This window comes from Mustela putorius, unplaced genomic scaffold, assembly GCF_011764305.1.
Source record: "Mustela putorius furo isolate JIRA1106 unplaced genomic scaffold, ASM1176430v1.1 tig00003853_pilon_pilon_pilon, whole genome shotgun sequence".
In the NCBI taxonomy this organism is placed as follows: Eukaryota; Metazoa; Chordata; class Mammalia; order Carnivora; family Mustelidae; genus Mustela; species Mustela putorius.
The window spans coordinates 61693939-61714269 of record NW_025422005.1 but is presented as its reverse complement, the minus strand read 5'-3'; the positions used below and the strand labels follow the sequence as shown (position 1 = coordinate 61714269).

At 39.8% G+C, this 20331-nt stretch overlaps 1 protein-coding gene across 1 annotated transcript in view; it reads left to right on the top strand.

The window, feature by feature from the left end:
* ERICH3 (glutamate rich 3) overlaps positions 1-20331 on the top strand; it is a 115270-nt gene that overhangs the window by 63295 nt on the left and 31644 nt on the right. The window contains exons 9-11 of the mRNA XM_013059191.2: positions 4482-4662; positions 12105-12291; positions 16115-16413. Of these exons, the coding sequence (XP_012914645.2) occupies positions 4482-4662; positions 12105-12291; positions 16115-16413 (667 nt within the window). The remainder of the gene's footprint in view (positions 1-4481; positions 4663-12104; positions 12292-16114; positions 16414-20331) is intronic.

Below are 20331 nucleotides of genomic sequence, written 5' to 3'. Positions count from 1 at the left end.
TTATTTGTTACTTCTACTCCCAGATTATGAAGCTTGTTGAGGGCAGACATTTGATTTTACTTATATTTAATCAAGTGTTTATTAGTACTGTGTTCACAAACAGATATTATTTTATTATCCATACAAAAAATTAAACTCTTAATTACACTATTTATGTAAATATTTGGAAATAAATTGTGCCTTCCAGACATAGATCCTTTTTCTTCAACAACCAATAGAGCCTACAAATGTTAGTTTTGCTAGAGAGATTGCACATTTCTTTTGTTTGACTATACTTTAAAACATTTTTTAAAAAATTTCCATTTTAGTCAATCTTGGTATTTTTTACTTGGTTTTCCTCACTAGTAGACTGAGATTTGAGAATGAAAAAGGAAAGCATCAGCATGATTTTAATATAAAGTAATTCAACATATCTCATACAGGTTTGATTTATTTCAGGCACTTTCCTTTCAATAATGTTTTTGCTTAAAATTAACATTGCAGTTCAGTAACTACATTACTAGAAAGGACTTGAAAAATGGTTTAAATGTCAATTCAGCAGTTAAAATATCTTAGCAGCTGGCATTGCAGAATTAAACAATAGAAGGGAGAAAGAACCAAAGATGCTTCTGCAGGTCTGCAGCCCTTGGAGTTTAAGGGCAGACCTCGTAAGCTTTTCAGATCTTAACAAAAGCAAAATGCAGCTGGATAATTTCTACCTCTTAGCTGACTTACTGAATTTATTCTTCTTCGGGAGATGAGGAAGGGAAGGCTCCTGGGTCCACTCATCATCCTCCAAACCTGGAGTTCCAGTACCTCCGGGAGGATGGAGGCATTTGGGGACATGCCGGAATAAGCATGAGACACGGGTTACAGAGTGGTCAGAAAAATGGGCAAGAGGAGAGTGAAAAGAGGAAGCATAGGAAAAGCAAAGGAAGGAGGAGGAGTGAACAAGGAAAAACCAGCATGAAAGAGAAGAGAAAGAGAGGAACCAAGTGACTAGAGTGAGCAGTTTCTGTTACAACCAGCTGCTTCCCGAAGCCTCAGGATACGAACGCTGGAGCGCTCTTCCTCTGGCTTATTTTGGAATTTGCTCCCCCTGCGGCCTGAATCAGAGTCAGCACGGGGTCTGCCTGCTGTTCCTTATACAGGCTTTTCATCAATCTTTGTCAGAGGTGTTGTTTAACAGGGCACTGTGAATCAGTTTTCATGTTGTGGTACCTATAGAGTTCCTATAAATGCGGAAAGCTTCTGATGTAGGGCGGGGTCAACTTACTGCAGCTTCTATCTCAGCAAAGGACAGACTGTGGAATCCCTAATTGTTCCACGTCTGTGTCCAGTCGGATCAATTTTACTAGGCCCGTGCTAGGTGTCAGCACTGGCGAGACACCAGGGGCATAAAGATCAGTGAGACACAGCTCTCATCTACGGAGAGGGAGAGGAATACAAGGCAACGGTTTCAAGGCCATGTGACTTAGAGAGTTCTATGGGTTGGGAGATTAAAAACACCTGGGGAGTGTTTGGGGCACTCCAATTAGTGCAGCTGCTGGACCTTTAAATGTATCAAAAGAAATTGCAAATAGTTGACAGATAGGAGGTGTTGAAAATATAAGACATTTTTTGTTAATTAAGGAAGGTTGAACCTTATCCCATGGATATTGGGGATTGTTGGAAGACCTTAAACAGGAGAGTCACATGATATATTTAGTGATATAGTTCACTCTGGGGAGATATGAGGCTAGAAGTGGGGAGACGAGCTAGTAGAGTGACTATACATCCCAGCTTTCCTAAAACAGTTCAAATTCATGGGCTTTTGTTTTTTTCTCCTAGCATAATTATTAATAATGTCTTTTTCACTATATCTCCCAGTTTGGATGATTAAATTCCATGGCCGCCCTATTAACTAGAGATTTATTGCAGAGGTCTAGGTAAGACTCCGTGGCTCCCGGAGTTCATCAGGGCTTGGCTAAGTGGATGAAGAGGAATTACCGCCTAGTGCTATCAGTAAGAATAAGCCCTTTGACACCCTTTTGGTCTCTTTAATCCACCTCTCCTCCCCAACTCAGGCCTTAGCACAGATTAAAAAAAAAAAAATCCTAGTGACAATTTAGTATATTAATCGAATGGTAGGTATTGCAAATACGTAATCGCTGGCCGGTTAACCACCCAATGAGCTTGCTATTTATTTGTCAGCTCAGATTGTGCTTACCTGAGATATCTGAAAAGAAATGAGAAGGAAATTCGTAAGGAAGTGGTGCAGAAAGGAAGGAAGATAAACCTTAGTGGTGCGTGGGCATGAGCCTCTGCTCCGGTTCCTGAAATGGAATTTTCATGGGAGGTTTTGATATTTTGCTTGAGGATGGCAGAAAGGGCCGTGAAAGCTTGCTAAAGTTTCATCAGTCTGGGTCCTTTATAACCTTGGAATATGGTAAGTATAGAGGCAATTTAGTCTACTGAAAGAAACAATTGTTCATTTCCTAGTGCATGTATTTAATCATGAGCTGTCACTCAGGCCTCCTGTTAGAATCCAGAAAAGGTTACATAGTGGCAATAATTGGGGAATATTTTTAAAAAGAAGGAAGTAACTAGACCCAAGAGAAAAGAGATGTTGCTGTCAGGTACATGCTTTAGAAGAAAAAAAAATGATTAAGAGTAAATGAAAAGGTGAAGGGCTGTCATTTCCTTTATTTTCCTTTTAACCATTTCAGCTTCTCCTTTCTCATTTTGTACATCAGAGGCAGGCCTTGCCTCCACCCTCATCTCACTCTGGCCTTGCATTTAGATAGAGCTTATCTCCCAGAAGTTCACAGGGCTACCTCCGCATTCATGCCACTTTGGAAAGTATTGCTTAACAAAAAGGAGGTGCTCTTATTTAATCCGTCCTATCATTAAATGTTCTGTGGGAGCCGGATTTGCCATAGGCCGGTGATGGTGGACTGGGCCCCAGAAATGCGTGTTACGGTTGCATAGCCGCCCAAGCAAGAGCAAACTCGACGTGGCTTTGCAACTTGGAGCAGGCCTGCCATCATCCCTTCGCTTTCAACTGTGACTCAGGGAGATGTCTCTGCAAAGAATTATCCAGTTTGCTGATTTACCTTTATAGTTACTGATGTCCTTGAATTATTTTTGTTGATTTCCTCTCTATTTGGGAGCTCTGTTTGCCATAGGCAAGACAGTTTACTTAAATTTTAAAGGTTGGACGTCCTTCCCCATTTACACTTTATAGACTGTCATTTGCAGAATTTCATTTAATCAGATTTACTTCCTCTGGCTTTTGCTTCAGAGAAATGGAATTGAATGAGAAAAAAAAAAATCCTCCGAAGTGGAAGAGGATGGGTTTGAAGATGGAAATATTTTAGTAGTTCCTTCAGAAATTTCTGTTGCAGCTTTGTTATTTGGAAAAAAATGCATGTTTCCGAGGCATCCATAATTCAGTGAAATCAAACGCAAATAATTGCTTTGAATTCACTGAAAGTTGGTCTCTTCACATTTTTCATTTAGTTGAAAATTGATTTTTAGAAAAGTGAAGTAGATTAAATGTATTGCCCGGCCTCTGTATAATTGTCGAGCTGACAGTATTCTTACTAGGCTCTCTTGAAAGTCTCTCAACCAGCATCCTTTTCTTCCTTTTCCTGCTTCTTTCTTCATCTTCCTCTTGGAGGTTAAACACTTTGCTCATGCACTCTTGTGAAAATACTTCAGAATATAAATGAGGATACCAGGCAGAAGACATTTCTTTTCATCTCTGGCGTATCAATTTATTGTTTATTTTATAAATAAATGTGTGGACACCATAGAATGGGGTTTTGTTGTTGCTGTTGTTGTTGGGTTTACTGCTCGATATGAGAAATAATATTAATAATGCTGATTTTTCACTGAATGAATGCTTCCTGTAAAGATGAATAGTCCCAGGCATATAACACAGGTCTCTAATCCTCAGAGTGACCCTAGAAGGAATTGAACCTGTGTCATCCCTGTCTCACATAGAGGAAGTTTGGGGAAGGATACATTGTTATTGCTGAAGTGTGAAGATAAAGCACTCAATTGCAAAAACAGTTGCTAAATCACAAAATCAATTCAAATTAGAACAAAATTATGTCACCAATATTTAATTAATTTGATTTGAATTTTTATCTGAGAAAAAGCTGAAAGAACCAAGAGCAGTTTCCTCTTAGTGTCACTGGTATTTTTGTTGTATGTAAAGTACACGCACAGACACAGACACACACACACAGACACACACACACACACAAACACAAGTAGAATAAAAAGTGACAAATTTTGTCCAGATTGCTGGCATTTATACTAAAAATACAAAGCCAAAATGCATATAAATTGTTAGATTTCTTTGGTAACTGGGTTGACTTGTACACTGGGAAAATTGACATTTTATCAAGGTTTTATTGCTAGAGAAGAGCCTTTTCTTCTCCTCCTATTATTACCATATCATTTCTCTCTGATTAGAAAGTAATTAATAAGCGCCCTTCTTTTGTTGATTCTAGGATTCAAGAAAGATTCATAAAACACCACCACATAGTAATGCAGCTATTACAATGATCTATTTGGGGAAAACTGTGCACCTGTCTCATGATCAACCAGACTTCCGGGATGAAATAAAAGTTTATCAACAGCATTGTGGTGGGGAAAACCTTTGTGTCTACAAAGGCAAACTACTAGAAAAAGGTACACATAAAATATGAATTTTTTAAGTTGCTTTAAGTTGATGCTATAGATAAACTATTGTTGATCTCCTACCAAAATGACTTCAATCACTCTATGAAATTATGCATATCCAGGGACTTATAAACCAGCTGCCTCAAAGTAAATCTAGATTTACTGCTCCATGATTGAAACTGAAGCAGCAATTACTCTTGCAGATTGTGGAAGAAGGAATTTGGAGTGATTTAACCTGGTAACAGATTAATTTTGGGATAGAGATATATGATCATTAAAATGTTGCACGAATAAACTGTCCCCCAAATTACAAGTTAACTATTTGGCCTGCCATAGTGAATTATATCATACATTATTCTACAGGAAAAATACCAGATTGGCAATTTGTTCTTTAGAAAAATGTTGAGATAAAATCACAAATCCAATAAACTTCAGGGTGAATCACACCTAAATAACTTGGTGCAGAATTTGACTAGATGGATTTTAGTACATTTCTGCCTTCATTTGATCATAAATCCATGTTTCTTAGCAGAAGATAATTTTTATATCCAGTATAGGGCTTCACTTATTGTACTGAAGTGGGTTTCATCAGTATTTAGTTGTGCGGAATAGCGGTGGAAAGGACAAGTTGTTACAGGATTATATTTGTTATTTCCTTGCTTAAGAAACTCTGTTTAGAATGTAATTACATTTTTACTAAGTAAAAGAAATATTTATATTTGGGCAATCTTGATACAAGTTTAAGGAGTCTTAGGAGTTGGGGGCAAGAATGCAAATTGTTACTTTTGGCTTTTCTGATTTCTTTCATCACTCAAAAACAGTGACTGTTAATTCTAAAAATTTCAAGTTCTTAAAAAGAAACTGGACAGATTTAGGGATTAAATATTTAAAATTTTCCAATATAAGAAAGAGGAAACATTTGAATGTTAGTTTTAACTTTATGAAGATTTATAATACTTATTTATAAAAAATAATGCTTAATAATGCCAGACACTATTTTTCCCCATTTTATGTACGTGGCTGAAATGTAATTTACCCTGCCATTTTGCCATAGCATTTGAGAGTTCATTTCTGCTGTATCGTAAATGAGGAAAATGAGAGAATTCCAGGGGTACGATGGCTTCCTAAGTTCAGATGCAAAGCTTGGGGTCTGGTCAAGAGCAGGTCCTAGATGGCTGAGTAGGTGCAGGACTCTTGCTCAATTAGCTATTCTTAGTGGCAAAGGGTTTCTTACATTTTCCTAATATGAGAGTTATGAAACCCCTAATGATAGTGCCATAGACACACTTAATTTTTGAAAGTGTAACTTTCAGGAATTAATTTAGAAGAATTGCTGAAATTAGCTATAGTCTACAATCAGAATGAACATAATGAAACTTTTCCTGGGTCTGGGATCATGCTTTCTTCAAGACAATGCATATATGTCTATCTGCCTGCTGGAGAACATGGTCCATACAAATGAAACAAGAACAAGGCTTAGCTAGCTGAGTGGTTTTCAGAGAGACCACATGTACTCTGCGGTAAAGTGCAAAACTAAAGAAAGAGCAAGGCAGAGTGTTCCTTGACTGTGTTGTTTTGCATACCTGTTGATCCTGGGACTGACTTCTGTTGTGTCACTGGACAGACTTCAGTTAACAGGATGGAATGGGGAGTTAAATAATTGAATCCTCTTCACATAATAATTTTGTCTCAGCTTGCCCTTTCATTGCCAGGAAAGTAATTGTTGAAAATTGAAAAGTTGGGTGGCTCAGAGTTGACTTGTGGTTCAGCAATCTTAGCAATTTAGCTGGTCTGAAAAGAATCTGCCCGTTTTACAAATCAAAGCTGTGCACGATTCAGTGAAATGTGAATAGGTTTTTAGAAGATTTCTGTTTAAAAAAAAAAGGCGTTTAACGTTCTGCTTGGAGCAGTAAACTAATTAAAAGTATGGCATTTGTTAATTTGTCTTGCTTTTGGATGAGAAATAACAATAAAATTAATTATTTAGGAATGTGGCAAGTGCATCTTTTATTCCCTTAGTAATTCACTGATGTCCTACAGTCTGATTGTAGCCATCAAGCCACATATTGATGGTTTATTATGTACACCTAGGAAGTCACTGAGTATTTCTGCTACTTGTAGAGAGTATAGTTCTCTGTGGGCATTTTTACTTACCATGTTCATTCTTTCAAACGAGGCAAACCTTGGCCTCCTGGGTTCATGCGGATACAAAGAGCAACATGAATTTTCTTTTCCCTGACCTTCGTAAAATCCCTTCCTTTTCTGCCCCATTTTCCTGTATTTTCATAACCTGATCCTTTGCACGGATTTGCGCATTCCTCATTACTCCCTCACAAACCAACTGCTTCACTCTTTTCCCCACCCACCGAGTGTTATCTTGTCTTTTGGAGCGCTATTTCTTTGTCTGCGGTAGGACAAAGGATTTTAAATTCAAGATAGGATTTTAAATTCAAATTTTATCCATCTCTTAAGATTCACATTGAGGCTATGAAACTTTCTCAGCTGACTTCTGCTGTGGTTCATCCCTCTCTCCATGGCTGGGGCACTCAGTCTCCCCTGAAACCCTAAGCATTTCATTACCCTGTGACTTACAGTAACTGTTTTTTGTTGATCTTTTGCTTGTTATATATATTGAGTTTTTAGTTTTTATAAAAATAGCTTTAGTATTTAGTAGTATAGTTTTTATTTTTTATTATTTTTTAATTTTTTTTAGATTTTATTTATTTATTTGACAGAGAGAGAGATCACAAATAGGCAAAGAGGCAGGCAGAGGGAGAGGGGGAAGCAGGCTCCCCGCTGAGCAGAGAGCCCAATAAGGGGCTAGATCCCAGGACTCTGGGATCATGACCTGAGCCAAAGGCAGAGGCTTTAGCCCACTGAGCCACCCAGGTGCCCCTAGTTTTTAGTTTTTAAAAATAGCTCATTGACTTATAACTTATATTCCACAGTTCATCCATTGTGAGTGTACAATGCACTGATCTTTAAGCATCTTAGAGGGTTGTGTAGCCACTAGCACAAACCAGTTTTAGAATCTCTCTCACTTCAGAAAGTTCCCTTGTGCCCCCTGGCAGAAGAACCCCCCCCCTTTTTTTTTTTTTTTGTAGCTAGCCTCAGGCAGCCACTGCTCTGCTTCCAGTCTCTACAGATACATCTTTTCTGGACATTTCGCATAAATGAAATCATACAATAGACAGCATTCGTGTCTTGCTTCCTTCCTGTAGCCTGATGTTTCAGAGAGCCGTCTAGTCCCAGCATTCATCAATGGTTGCTCTCTTCGTACAGCACCGAATGTATTCTACTCGCTACATGCACGTTTGGGCTGTTTCTAATTTGGGACCATTGTAAGTCATGCTGTGATAAATATACAGATACAAGGTTTTGTGTAGACATCTGGTCATTTCTCTTGAGCAGAGGCCTGTGAGTGGATTCGATAGCTTTTTTCTCCCCCTGAATATGGGCCACACTTTTCTGCTTCTTACATACATGTCTTTTGATTTTGTTGTTGTTGTTGAAAACTCAATGTTTTCGATCATGTATTATAGCAACTGTGGAGTCTAGATTCTGACGTTTCCCTCTGGTAGGTTAGTAGGTTATTGTTCTCCCTCTTTTGGTTGTTGTCTGTTTAGTAACTTCTCTGAAATCCTTGAAATCCATGCCCTCCCCACTCCTTGGTAGACAGCCAGTAAAATATCTCTGCTCAGGTTTTATCTCTTTTTATTTTTTAGGCAGGCCTCTTCAGGTCGTCTCTGTGTTTTCATAGGTTATCGATCATCCAGTGATTTGTCAGACAGAGGTCGTGTTCAAACACTTTGACCCAGTACCAAGTCAGAAGACTTTGAATGAAGGACAGCCGCCACCTTGTATCCTGGATCTGTGTGTGGGGGTTTTCATTTCCTGGGGCTAATGTAATAAATCCCAAGAACAGGTGGCTTCAAACAACAGTAATTTAATTCTCTCAAGGCTCTGGAGGCCAGGCATCTAAAATCAGGTATCATTAGCAGGGCCATCCTCTATCTAATCGCTCTAGGGGAGAATCTTCCCTTGCCTCATCCAACTTCTGGTGATTCCCAGCAACCCCTGGCATTCCCTGGCTTGCAGCCCATTGTTCCCACCTCTGTGTCCTCTGTCCGCACATGTCATTCTTCCCTGTGTGTCTCTGTGTGTCCTGTCCTCTTCCTGTAAGGACATCAGTCACTGAATTTGTTTGACCAAATGATTTCATCTTGATTCTTCACTAGTTGTATCTGCAAAGACCCTATTTCCGGATAAGGTCACATTCTGAGGTTCTGGGTGGTCATGGATTTTTAGAGAGCAATATTTAACCCAATGCAACAGGTTCAGGAGTTCATCCAAAGTTCAGACAGTTTTCAAGTCCGCTTTAACTTTTATTTTCCACCAGGCTTTCTTGTGTTTTCTTTGTTTGTGGGTGCAAGCTCCTGGTAGGCGAGCGATGTGTGAATAAGTTGGGCCTACTCCAATCCATGGCACTTCCCATCAGCTGGGGAATGCGTGGAGAGCTTATCTGTGTGTCTGTAATTGCCTTATGGCCTGTATCTCCCTGTTAAGTTTCTGGCTAGTCCACTGGCCTGCTGCTTGCCCTAATTACAAGGACAGTCTCAGCTAGCAGGATCTCTGACCTTCCACATTAGCTTGCCTCCAAGATTGTTCCTTGTTACTGGTAGTGCCCCTGGCCAAGGCTTTTTTGTTTTCTGCTCCAGATGAAGTCAGCCCCCACTGACAGGGAAGCTGCTGGTTATTTATGGCCTGCCCTTCCCTTTTAGAACCTCCGCTTGCTGGTGAAATGCTGGCCGGGGAGGGGGATGGGAGTAGCCCCAGGCAAGAATGTCTCAGATTCCCTCTGTTCTTATGAAAAGTTCAGGAATTTTTGATGAATAACTGCTGTTCAGTTTGTTTTAAGTCTTTGGTCCATTTTTAGAGACAAAATTTAAGGGGAGAGGATGTGGGGACCTCACTCCAGAAATCTGTCATATTATTTTTGTCTCTCCTACTAAATTATAACTTCTTGAGTCAGGACACCATATTTGATCTTTTTTTCAGTATTTTAGTTCCTCTTTAGTGCCTAAAACAGTGCAAGCGACTGCCAGTCAAAAATGAATAATCGCATTTTATAAATAACGTAGAATGTCTTCGAACACTGTACAGTATATAATCCGTAGGGCTGCTCAGTGAAGTGGATAGACTGGATTGCTGCCTCCACCCAACTCCTCCACCCACTCCCATGGCCATCCTCATTTTATAGATGAGAATTCTGAAATGCAACAGTTCAATGACTTACCAAGGGACACTCAACTTACAAGTGAAGAACTAGGACACAGACTCAAATCTTCTGACTTCTGGTCTATATATGCTTTTCATTAATCCATGCAAACACCATTAAGTCAGGGTTGGAAAGTGTCACTTAATTTTAAAATGTAAAATTAAAAAAGAAATAACAAGGGAAGAAAAGCAGAGGGTGTCAATTCTTGTTCAGTAAGTTTGAAAAAAGAAAGAAACGAAATAATAGGGGAGGCACTCTCTAGCCACACGACTACGTGATGAAAGTGAGAAGTCTACCTCCTGGGCCCATCCTCAGCATTTCCTTAGCTGCACACCCTTCCTGGGCTGGGACCTCAGGTACTTTGCAGGTGTGATGCTGCAGCAGAATAGATCATAGGAGATGAATGTCCCTTTCAAGTTTCTGGAAACAAAGCAGTCAAACTTGCTTTCTAGTCAACATTTAGGAGCCCATATATCATTAAAACAAGTGGATTTTTGTAGGTGTTGTATCTTAGTTTCCCCAGATGCTAACTTTTCAAAATTCTCTTCCCTTGCGTGTTTAATTGTATATCATAACACTAACATATAAATGATGGAATTAGCTTTCCAGTAATTCTATTCTTCAGTACAAGTTGCAACTGATTTAGACAGTTTTGGGGGGCAGAGTGTGGTATGAACATAGCATTTGTAGATAACTGTGAAACAGGTTAAAATAATAATTCATTAATTAGTTCTTGGGGGGTTTTCTATGCCATTGTCCTGTGACCTGGGGGAACAAAGATGAGTCAGACTAGTTCCAGCTCTCATGGATTTCATAAACACACAGGACAGTAGACATCTACATCCGGCTTATCACATTGGGGTCCCTGGACCAGAAGATCAAGCATCACTTGGCAACTTAATAGAAATGCAAATTCTTGGGTGCCTGGGTGGCTCAGTAGGTTAAAGCCTCTGCCTTCGGCTCAGGTCATGATCTCAGGGTCCTGGGATCGAGTCCCGCATCGGGCTCTCTGCTCAGGGGGGAGCCTGCTTCCCTCTCTCTCTCTGCCTGCCTCTCTGTCTACTTGTGATTTCTGTCAAATAAATAAATAAAAAAATCTTTAAAAAAAATATTAAAAAAAAAAAAAAAAAAAAAAAAAAAAGAAATGCAAATTCTTGGGCTCTAGTGAATCAGAAACTCTGGGGGGAAGCCCAGCAGACTGTGTTACAATAAGCCTCTCAGGGTATTCTGATGCACACTAAAGTTTGAGAAGCCCTGGTATAGCCATATTTTTCAACAATTATAATAACAGCAACAAGAAAGGTATACAGAGCAGAGAGATGAAGTGATCAACTCCATCACTAGTGCAAGTGGAAAAGTCCAGGGAGAACTGTTTTGTAGGAAGAGACATTAGAAGAGTCATGAAAAGGAGGTTTCTGAGTTGCTCTGTAGCATAGGGTTTTCTTAGACCTAGAATTTGGGATCTCTAGGGTGAGATCTTTCCAAAGTGCATTAAAAAGACTTGGGATGATAAAAGTTATTAACTACAAGCAGTGGTTCTTAACTTATTGATAGGACTTTTGGGTGGGTGGGGGGATGAGGAGACCCAAATCCAGGCAGAACTGAGAATGGATTTGAGATGAAATAATTCTACCTCATCCATATATGTATTAGGCTGGTTCAAGTCATAGTTAAATACACACATTTATTTAAATGCATTACTGTGCTCACAGTAGCTTTTTGCCTTATACATTATCAGTAGCTAAATAGCAAGATGGAATCTAGAGAGATATTTGGACTCCAACACTGACTGTCCTCTTACCGTATGATCTTGGATAAATTATTGAGTTCCCTTGAACTTCAATTTCTATATATAGAAAGTAGTGATAATAATATTCTCACATCATGTGTTTGTTGAGAAATAATACACCCAAAATAATCAGGCATAACATCTGGCCATAATAAGAGCTCATATAATGTTATTATTTTATTAAAAATCAGAGTTTTATAATGCCTTGGGGTATTTATTGTAAATAAAAGTAACAGCATGTGTTTTTATAACTTAAAATTGTCCTCAAATTAAAAAGGTGATCTAGAGCATAATATTGTACTTATCTAATAGAAAAATGTCATTTTGAACATATTAGTCCGATGTTAGTTGCTTTCACTGATGTATTTACTTTTTTAATTCCAGAGACCTTTCAGTTTATTTCCAAAAGGCACCATGGTTTCCCCTTCAGTCTCACCTTTTTCCTGAATGGGATGCAGGTGAACAGGTTAAGCTCCTGCTGTGAATATAAGCATCGAAAAGGTTCCAGACTTGGAGGCAAACGAGGCTACTTTGGGTTTGTGTGCGTGGAGAGATCATCTCCTTGCTACAAGTATGGAAACAAATGTCCTTTGGTAGAGGGCAAGTTTTGCTATGTTTTTTTCTTTTTATGCTTCTACTGATGCATTTCTCAGCACAGTTTGTTAACAAAGATATCAGTGTAGATGAGCCTAAAATATCTAAGTTAAAAGTTGCTTATTATAACCGGGTGTGTTGTGTTTGAAATTATTAGATAGAAGTTAGATTTCCAGATATATTCTATAAAGGGGATAAAAGCTGTTGGTGTTCCAAATTCTGTTTCTCTCGCTTTCCCTTTCCTCATATTGCTTTAAGTTCTGTTTCTGAAGTGAAGGAGAGAGGGCATTTTATTCTCATTCTTCTTACGAACTGGTTTGGGAGTCCAAAGCACGTGCCAAGCATCTGTCTTACATGGTTGGGTAATGACAGGTCACGTTTGCATCGTGGTGTGCCCAGTTCTTGTTCTCATGCCCCTATTTTTAATCTCAGGCATAACGAAATGCATGGTAAAGGGTCAATTTTGACTGTTGCTTGTCAACTTTCATACTGGACATTCTGTTTGAAATGAGGACACCTGCTTGTAGGAGTGTTTTCTTTCTTTCTTTCTTTTTTTTTCTAAAAGTACTCATGGAGAATTGAGTTTTCTGGCCAAGCCAGAAAACAGGAGTGAAACAACCAAAGTTCCTGCCCATAAGGAGCCCATTCTACTGGGGGAAATGCAAATAACAAGTAAAGGAGTTAACAAGATGGGTGTGTTGAGATCAACTACAAGTTCTCTGCTGATTGTTTCTGAATTTTCTGTCAAACAAGAATTTGTCAGCCGAGGTTAAGGCTTAAGGAAGAAGGCACTGGAGGTTTAAGTGGGTAGAAAACATGAGAAAGAGTTATCCAGCCAGTGGGACAGCGAATAGTAGGAGTGCCCAGGTGTACAGAGGGCCCACCTTAGGCTGTTTTCCTGTTCCAACTCAAATATGCTTTCTCCATACTATGGGCAAGTCATTTAACAAATTTGTGTTTGACTCCCAGGAAAGCTAATGAGCTATATACAGTCATCCATGCACAAACACATTGTACTCTTTGAGAGTTGCTGTATAAATCCAAGCTGTAAGAGTTTGGTTATAAACACTTTTTATGAAGGTTTTATCGTCAGTACTAAAATCTGATTGATGACATCTACTTTCCTATTTAACACTTATTAGTCTAGGTACAATTTTTTATTTGATTTCATTTCATTCCCTCTGGCTTCTTTGACCTTTTCAAATAATAAAAACAAAGTGGTGGTGATTTTAAAGAATAAGGATTGTTAGGTCTGTTATCTTTTAAAAAATATTTTATTTACATAATACAAATATAAATATTTATAAAATATAATTCACTTATAATATTACATAACTTCTTTGGGGCGGTGACATCCACCATAATACTTCTAATTATTTTAAGAGGTGTACATGAATGCCTCTAATTTGTTAAAAATGAAATTAATTTTGATTCGTTTAAAAAATAGTGGTTCCGGAACTTTGGTTATGAGGAGGGAATTCTTTAAAACAACAGTAGGGAGTTCTAGTTCTCAAAATGATTAGGCATTACCTGTTTAAGGTCTTCAGAAAACAAGGCAGGCTCAGCAGTGGTCATGTCCAAGTGGGGAGGTTCCATGCTTGTACCCCTCCCTCAGTCATGAAACTGAAAAGACGAGGTAGTTGTTTTCAGCTGCTAGAGTGAGGCACAGGAGGAAGAATTGCCTAGCCAAGTGGAATGCAGGCTGCACTGAGCTTCGGTAATCAGAATCAACACCTCCAATTACACTCAGAAGTCAAATAGGTAGTCAGTGACGAGGAAAGCCCAGATGTTGTTCACTTTGTTCGTCCAATTCCCCTGAGCAGATGGGCAATAAAAAGTCTGTGCATGCGGGAGGGAGGCATCAAAGCCTCCATGTAGTCACAATATAAACTAAAAGTAACAGCAGATCAGATGCTCCAAATCCATAGATTTGGTGTTGCCATTGATAAGGGAAGAACAGCTTGAACAGAAGGCAATGCCAGTCATCATATTGTGAAGATTCATGACACCTTGATTCCACAGAAAGCAGTGTGCTAAGTACATCATCATTACAGGCAAGAAACATTTATCATGCTTAATATGGGGGAGGTAAGTGTATTCTTATTATCTCATTTTTTACAGCCTGATAGTTACTTTGAGTGCAAATCCTTTTAGCTTTATTTTATGGGGAGATATTGAAAAGATAAGTGATATAACTAAGTTCTCATAAGCTGGGAGAATTGATTCCTATGCTGCTTCTAGACTGGGGATGGCTGAAATTCAGTGACATCTTTAGCTCAAGAAGTTACCATTGGATCTGATTCACGTGGAGGTGGTTTTCATATTTTACATATTATTTCTGTTCTTCCTGGATGGACACATCTTGACTACATTTGGATTCGTTTTCACCTGTGCACTCTATTGATTCCGTTTTCCAGTAAGTCCTGTAGGGAAGGAGACCCAGTTGGTTCTAGAGGAGGAGGCTGGGGGAGGTTGACAATCACCAGGCAGCTTTCTCAGGTCCCAGATCACCTCTAGGCCTTGGTGCAAACTTCTCCAGATTGTGCTCGTTTCTGGTGGAGTGTGAACACTTTCCCTGGTGGGAAGCCCTGCAGTGTAACATCTGTCTTGTGGGGCCGTCCTTCTGGAAGGGCTACACCTGTAATCTAACAATATCTTTGTACCTCATTGTGAGGGGATGGAATCTAGCAATCCTGACCCAGGGACTAGCGCCATCCCTAACCTGCTCAGTGAGCTTGGGCAAGTCATGGAGGCCTGCCAGCCTCAGTTTCCTGATTTGTCAATTGTGGTGATAGTTCTTAATGTATCATCCTGGGTTGGGTAATGAATCCTGTAAGATAATGGATATACAGTACCCAGCAAAGACCTTGGCACAGAGGGAATGCTCAATAACCTTACTATGACCATAATCATATTTTCATTAACATCTGTAGTGTTATCATCATTGGAGTTTTTATTTCAATATTAACTTGAGAGATAAGGAAAAAAGCTACTGAAGGATTTATTCATGTTACTTTGTTATAACTGATCTTTAAAGTATTTTTTAATGTCTTAATGCATTCAGATCACCTGCTTGTTTCACCAGATTTGACTTGGAATGACTTCATGACCTCTACAAATTGTTGCCATCTCCAAAGAATAAAAGCTTATTGCCAGGAAAAGTCACCAAAAGATTGTTGTACAGGCTTCAAAAGGCCATTCTAAAAACAGTGATGACAGTTCTATTAAAATAAGCATGCAAGCTCTACGAGGTGTTTACTTAAAGGACACAACAACATTGGAGTGTATATGTTTCTTAAAAAATCAATCATATTTATTTAGAGTCCACCTTGTATATAAGTCTTTTGTTGTTGTGTTGTTGGAATAACAAATTATCTAAGACTGAATGGCACCTTTCTTCTGATTATTTTTATCTCAGCTTCCCTGTTTATATACCTGAATGTTCTTTTATCACATAATTCTCATTTAAGAACTTGAATGATATGCTTATTGGACTCTGTAATAAGGCTAAACACACGCTTTAAAGGCACAAGTTTTAGTTTGAGACAACTGTTCTTAATTGTTAAGTTGTTTTCTTTTTTATTACTGTGGGTAAAGTTGTTAATAGTTGTGTTCATTTATAAAAATTTGGTATGAATGAGAAAATAGCTTATTCTAATGAACTATGTGTATTATAATAAAATATGTCTTATAATATTCTTACTGGAATAAGAAAGAAGTGATTTTAAAAAGCTTAGAGTTTCCATTGTGTTATATATAAAAGTTAATAAGTACCTTATGTGTATCTATTTTTTTCATAGGTGCATCATTGCAATGGGCCTTGACAAAAATCCAACTTCACCAAAACCCAGGAAAGAGAAGAGTGTTGAGAAAAGAGAAGAACTGAAGAAGGGTGAGGGGAAACTGAGGAAGGGCAGAGGGCACATGATACCAAGAAGGAGTGAGATGGAGGGGAACAAAGCCACTTCAGTCATTTTTTCAGCTCAAGAAGAAAAAACAGGGATTGTGGAAGTGAGGACAGCTGTGGAAGAAATGGAACTTAAAGAAAAACCAGGACAAGGAGCTTGGGAGGATGCCCAGGAAAATATATTTAAATACGGTAATGGATTCTGCAGAGTTCTTTTTGTTGTTGTTATTGTTGTTTTGCTTCAGTCTTTAAAACGCCCTTGTGGAAATGTGCAACAAAACCCACCATTACAGTGTTCAGGCAGCTCTGTTACACGGAGGTATCCCTGACCACATTTCCTCTCTGCTTTGCATGGAGTCTGTGTCACCCACCTCAGAGGAGGGCAGGCCTCCTTCGGGAGAGGGGAAGGTGTTCGCAGGGGCAGGAGGGGAATTTCTGTCTGCATGAGCCAGAAGCTCTATTCACTTCTGCACAGAGAGACTTGGTTGACCAAAGAGAATTTTACTTTTTTTTTTTTTTCTTTAGAATTTGAATGTACTTGCTTTGGTGAAATTGATGCTTGGGATTCGGTAGGCACAATATGCTTATATAGTAATAGGAATATGCCATAAGTAAAAACAGTTGACATAGGCTCGGGGTCCTAGAGCAGATCTGTCTGCCTTCCTTGTTATTCTCTCTTGTTCTCCTCTTCTTCCTCCCCTCCCTCCCTCTTTCCTCCCCTCCCTCCCTCCCTCCATTCCTTCTTCTCTGTCTTTCTCTCTCTCCCTCTCTCCCTCTCTCTCTCTCTCTCTCTCTCACACACACACACACACACACACACACACACTCTCATATGTAGAGTAGTGATAATAACAATAATGAAAGTGCCAGGCACTGAGCACTGGGCCAGAGTTTTCCACACGCTTTTTTTGTCCTGTTTTGTCTTCTTTTGTTAGAGAGAGAGGGTACGTGGGGGGTTGTGGGCAGGAGAGGGTAGAGGGAGAGAGAGAGAATCCTAAGCAGGCTCTACGCCCAGTACAGAGCCCCACACTGGGCTCAGTCCTACGACCCTGAGATCATGAATTGAATCGCAATCAAGAGTCTGATGCTTAACTCACTGAGCCACCCAGGATCCCCCCCACACACACTACTTAATTTTATCCTTACCTTTCATTGTGGTAGATATTATCCCTCCATTTTGTGGGCTAGGAAACTGAAGCTCAGACAGAGAAACAGAAAGCAGCAGAACTACGATTTATACTGTAGGAGAGGAAAGCTTTTTCTTGGACCCATTTAGGTTCTTTGGCTGGGTCCTTGTGAATGAGACTGACAAAAGAGATTGAAACAGGAGAAACAGACAGAACTGTCTTAGCATGTGCTTCAGACATACACCCAGGAGCACTCAGTGCTGAGGAACTCAAGGGGGTGGTTAGACCTTGGGCTTATATAATAGCATCTTAGCAAAAGAACAATAAGCTTTTAGAAGTGACAAGACAAAGATACAGCACTGAGTTTCTGGGACAGCAAATTATGGGAAAGCAATATATGGCAAAATTAATGCTAGATAAAGGCTGTTTTCAGTGAGGTTTTTGATGCTGATTCCTCGGGGGCTTTTTTCTGGACTGATAAGGGTGTAGAGTTGTCTTCTTTGATTAACTTCTGTCCTTCCTGGATAAAAGGGAGAAAGGAGACACCTTCACAAGTTTATGTCCTGCTTTTAGGCAAATAGGCAGAGGGCAGAGAGCTCTTCTTGAACCTGCTACTTCTCAGTTGCCTTCAGCTCAATATAACCCTGATGCCAAAGTGGCATATTGTGGGCCCACATACTCTGCCACACTCCAATACGCAGGCTTGTCTAATTCCCACACCCAGACTTCCCACACTGTACTACCTCCTATTCTGCACAAGTTGTCCTCAATGTTACCTGGTTGTGGTAACCAGAGTCAGAAAGGGAGAGCCACCGGTGTGTCCTGCTTACAGCAAGGAGACAGCGCTGGGATTAGAGGAGCATTAGCCGTGGGCTGGGATGACCTGTGGAAGAACCGGCATTGGGAAAGGGGCAGATCCTAGGTTCCTCCTCCTCATCTCATCTTCCTGGTGCCCAAGGGTTTCAGAAACTCGAGAGAAGACTTACAAAGCTATTATAGCACTGGACTTTGTTTATTACTGAAAGAATGTGATCATCTTAAAAAAGATTTCCCTTGTAACACTTTGACCCAGTTTATCTCTCTCTGTGATCCGTTCTAGTCTTTATTATCTTAGACTGAGGATTTAAAACTATCTATGGCAATAGCAGTAGCACAGAGATGAACAAATCAGACATGTTTTTATGTGTTTTAACTTCCAAGATGTGTAGGTTTATTAAAGCCATGCTCAGGAGAGGATTAATATTCTTCTTCTTCTTCTTTTTTTTTTTCCTTAAACCAACATGGCCAGTGTTAGGAGTATGAACTTTATGGCTATGCTATAGCTTTCCCCAAGATCTTTCTTCTGGGTTGGCTAGTTAATGGATTTTAAAAAGAAAAGAAGGAAGAGGAGGAGTGGGAGGAGGAGGAGGAGAAACAGAGGCAACCAGGCTTCAGCTCTCTACAGGCATCCACCGATGGGAAAGGGCAGCCAGAAACTTGAGTGGAGGTCAGTGAGAAAGGGTTGCAGCTGGATTGATGTTGACCTCATGTCAGCTCCCTTCCTTATTAGTGGGGATGGTAAACAACAAGCTAATTAAATTCCTTGGAAGAAGGAAGATGAGATAGGAGAAACAGAAGAAATTATGAAAAGGGATCCAGAAAGCATGCCGCCAGCTCACCCGTATGGAGAAGATACCACAAAGGAGGCGGCTCTGAGCTCTCGTGCTGATCACATGCTCTTGGTGAATGGAGGGGTGATAGGTGCGATGACTGCAGTGGGTAGAGCAAACAAGGGCAGCCTGGAATTTCGTACTTTGAGAGAAAGCACAGAAGCTCCTGCAAAAGAGGATGTGCGGACTGTTCTTCTGGTTCACTACATGTTACTTCAATTTTATGCTCGGCTTCAATAATATAAGTGTAATTGTGTCTTAATTGTGGACACTTGTACTTCTCCAGTTTTAATCAGGGGCCTCCATTACATTTTTAAAAAGATTTAATTTATTTGAGAGAGAGGGAGAGCACCTAAGTTGGGGGGAGAAGGAGAAGCAGGCTCTCCACCGAGCAGGGAGCCTGACATGGGGCTCGACCCCAGGACCCCGAGATCATGACCTGAGCCAAAGGCAGATGCTTCTCTGATGAAGACACCAGTGCAGCCTTGTTACAGGGCTTCTTGCTTTAATAGTCACCACTGCTTTGTGAGGCAGGCACTACCATGTCACAAATGAAGAAACGGAACCTTGAAGATGTACAGATTGTGTAAGGTCACACACTTAGCAAGTGTTTTCACGTGGACTTGGGCACATGTCGGCCTGCCTCTAAAACCCTCATACGTCACCACTATGTGACACTGTTGATGGAATTATAGCAGGTCACTCATGTTTTTTTGGCCCCTGCTTATCCTGTGACCAGCAGCAAGTATCTGTAAAGTGACAGATGCATGTGTTTCTCTGTAGTGACTGGGTGTGCGGGTATACACGTGTGTTCTGTGGCTAACCTAAACTCCTCCTTTCGTGAAGTCTTCCATGATCTCCAAATGATTTTCTGCCTTTTTTTTTTTATTCCATCCCAACCATTTGACACTATTTCACATAATTAGTCAGGAGTCCTGTGTGAAAACCCATAGCAAGAACACTCAGTGTCCAGAGGACCGTGTATAAAAACGACTATGAGTCCCATATCTCTTCTGTACTTGCATCTCATTCCTCCACAAAAATTGGGGATTCCTTGGTGGCAGGGATTGTGTTATTGTCGTGTCTCTTACCTTGCAATTTTACCTTTTCTACATTAAAGGGTCTCATGAAAGGTTTATTGATCGACAGTGACTGGGTTAAGTGAGAACTATCCTATCATTTGGCCTGAAATAGTTGGAGAAAAATACTGGTTTTTATTAGTATTTCCTGTTTGTTTCATATGATATAAACCACACTTTTCATCTTCTTATTTATAATTTTGTTTTGCTGATAATATTTCACCTTTCACATTCCCCATATTGAATCTCTTTCAT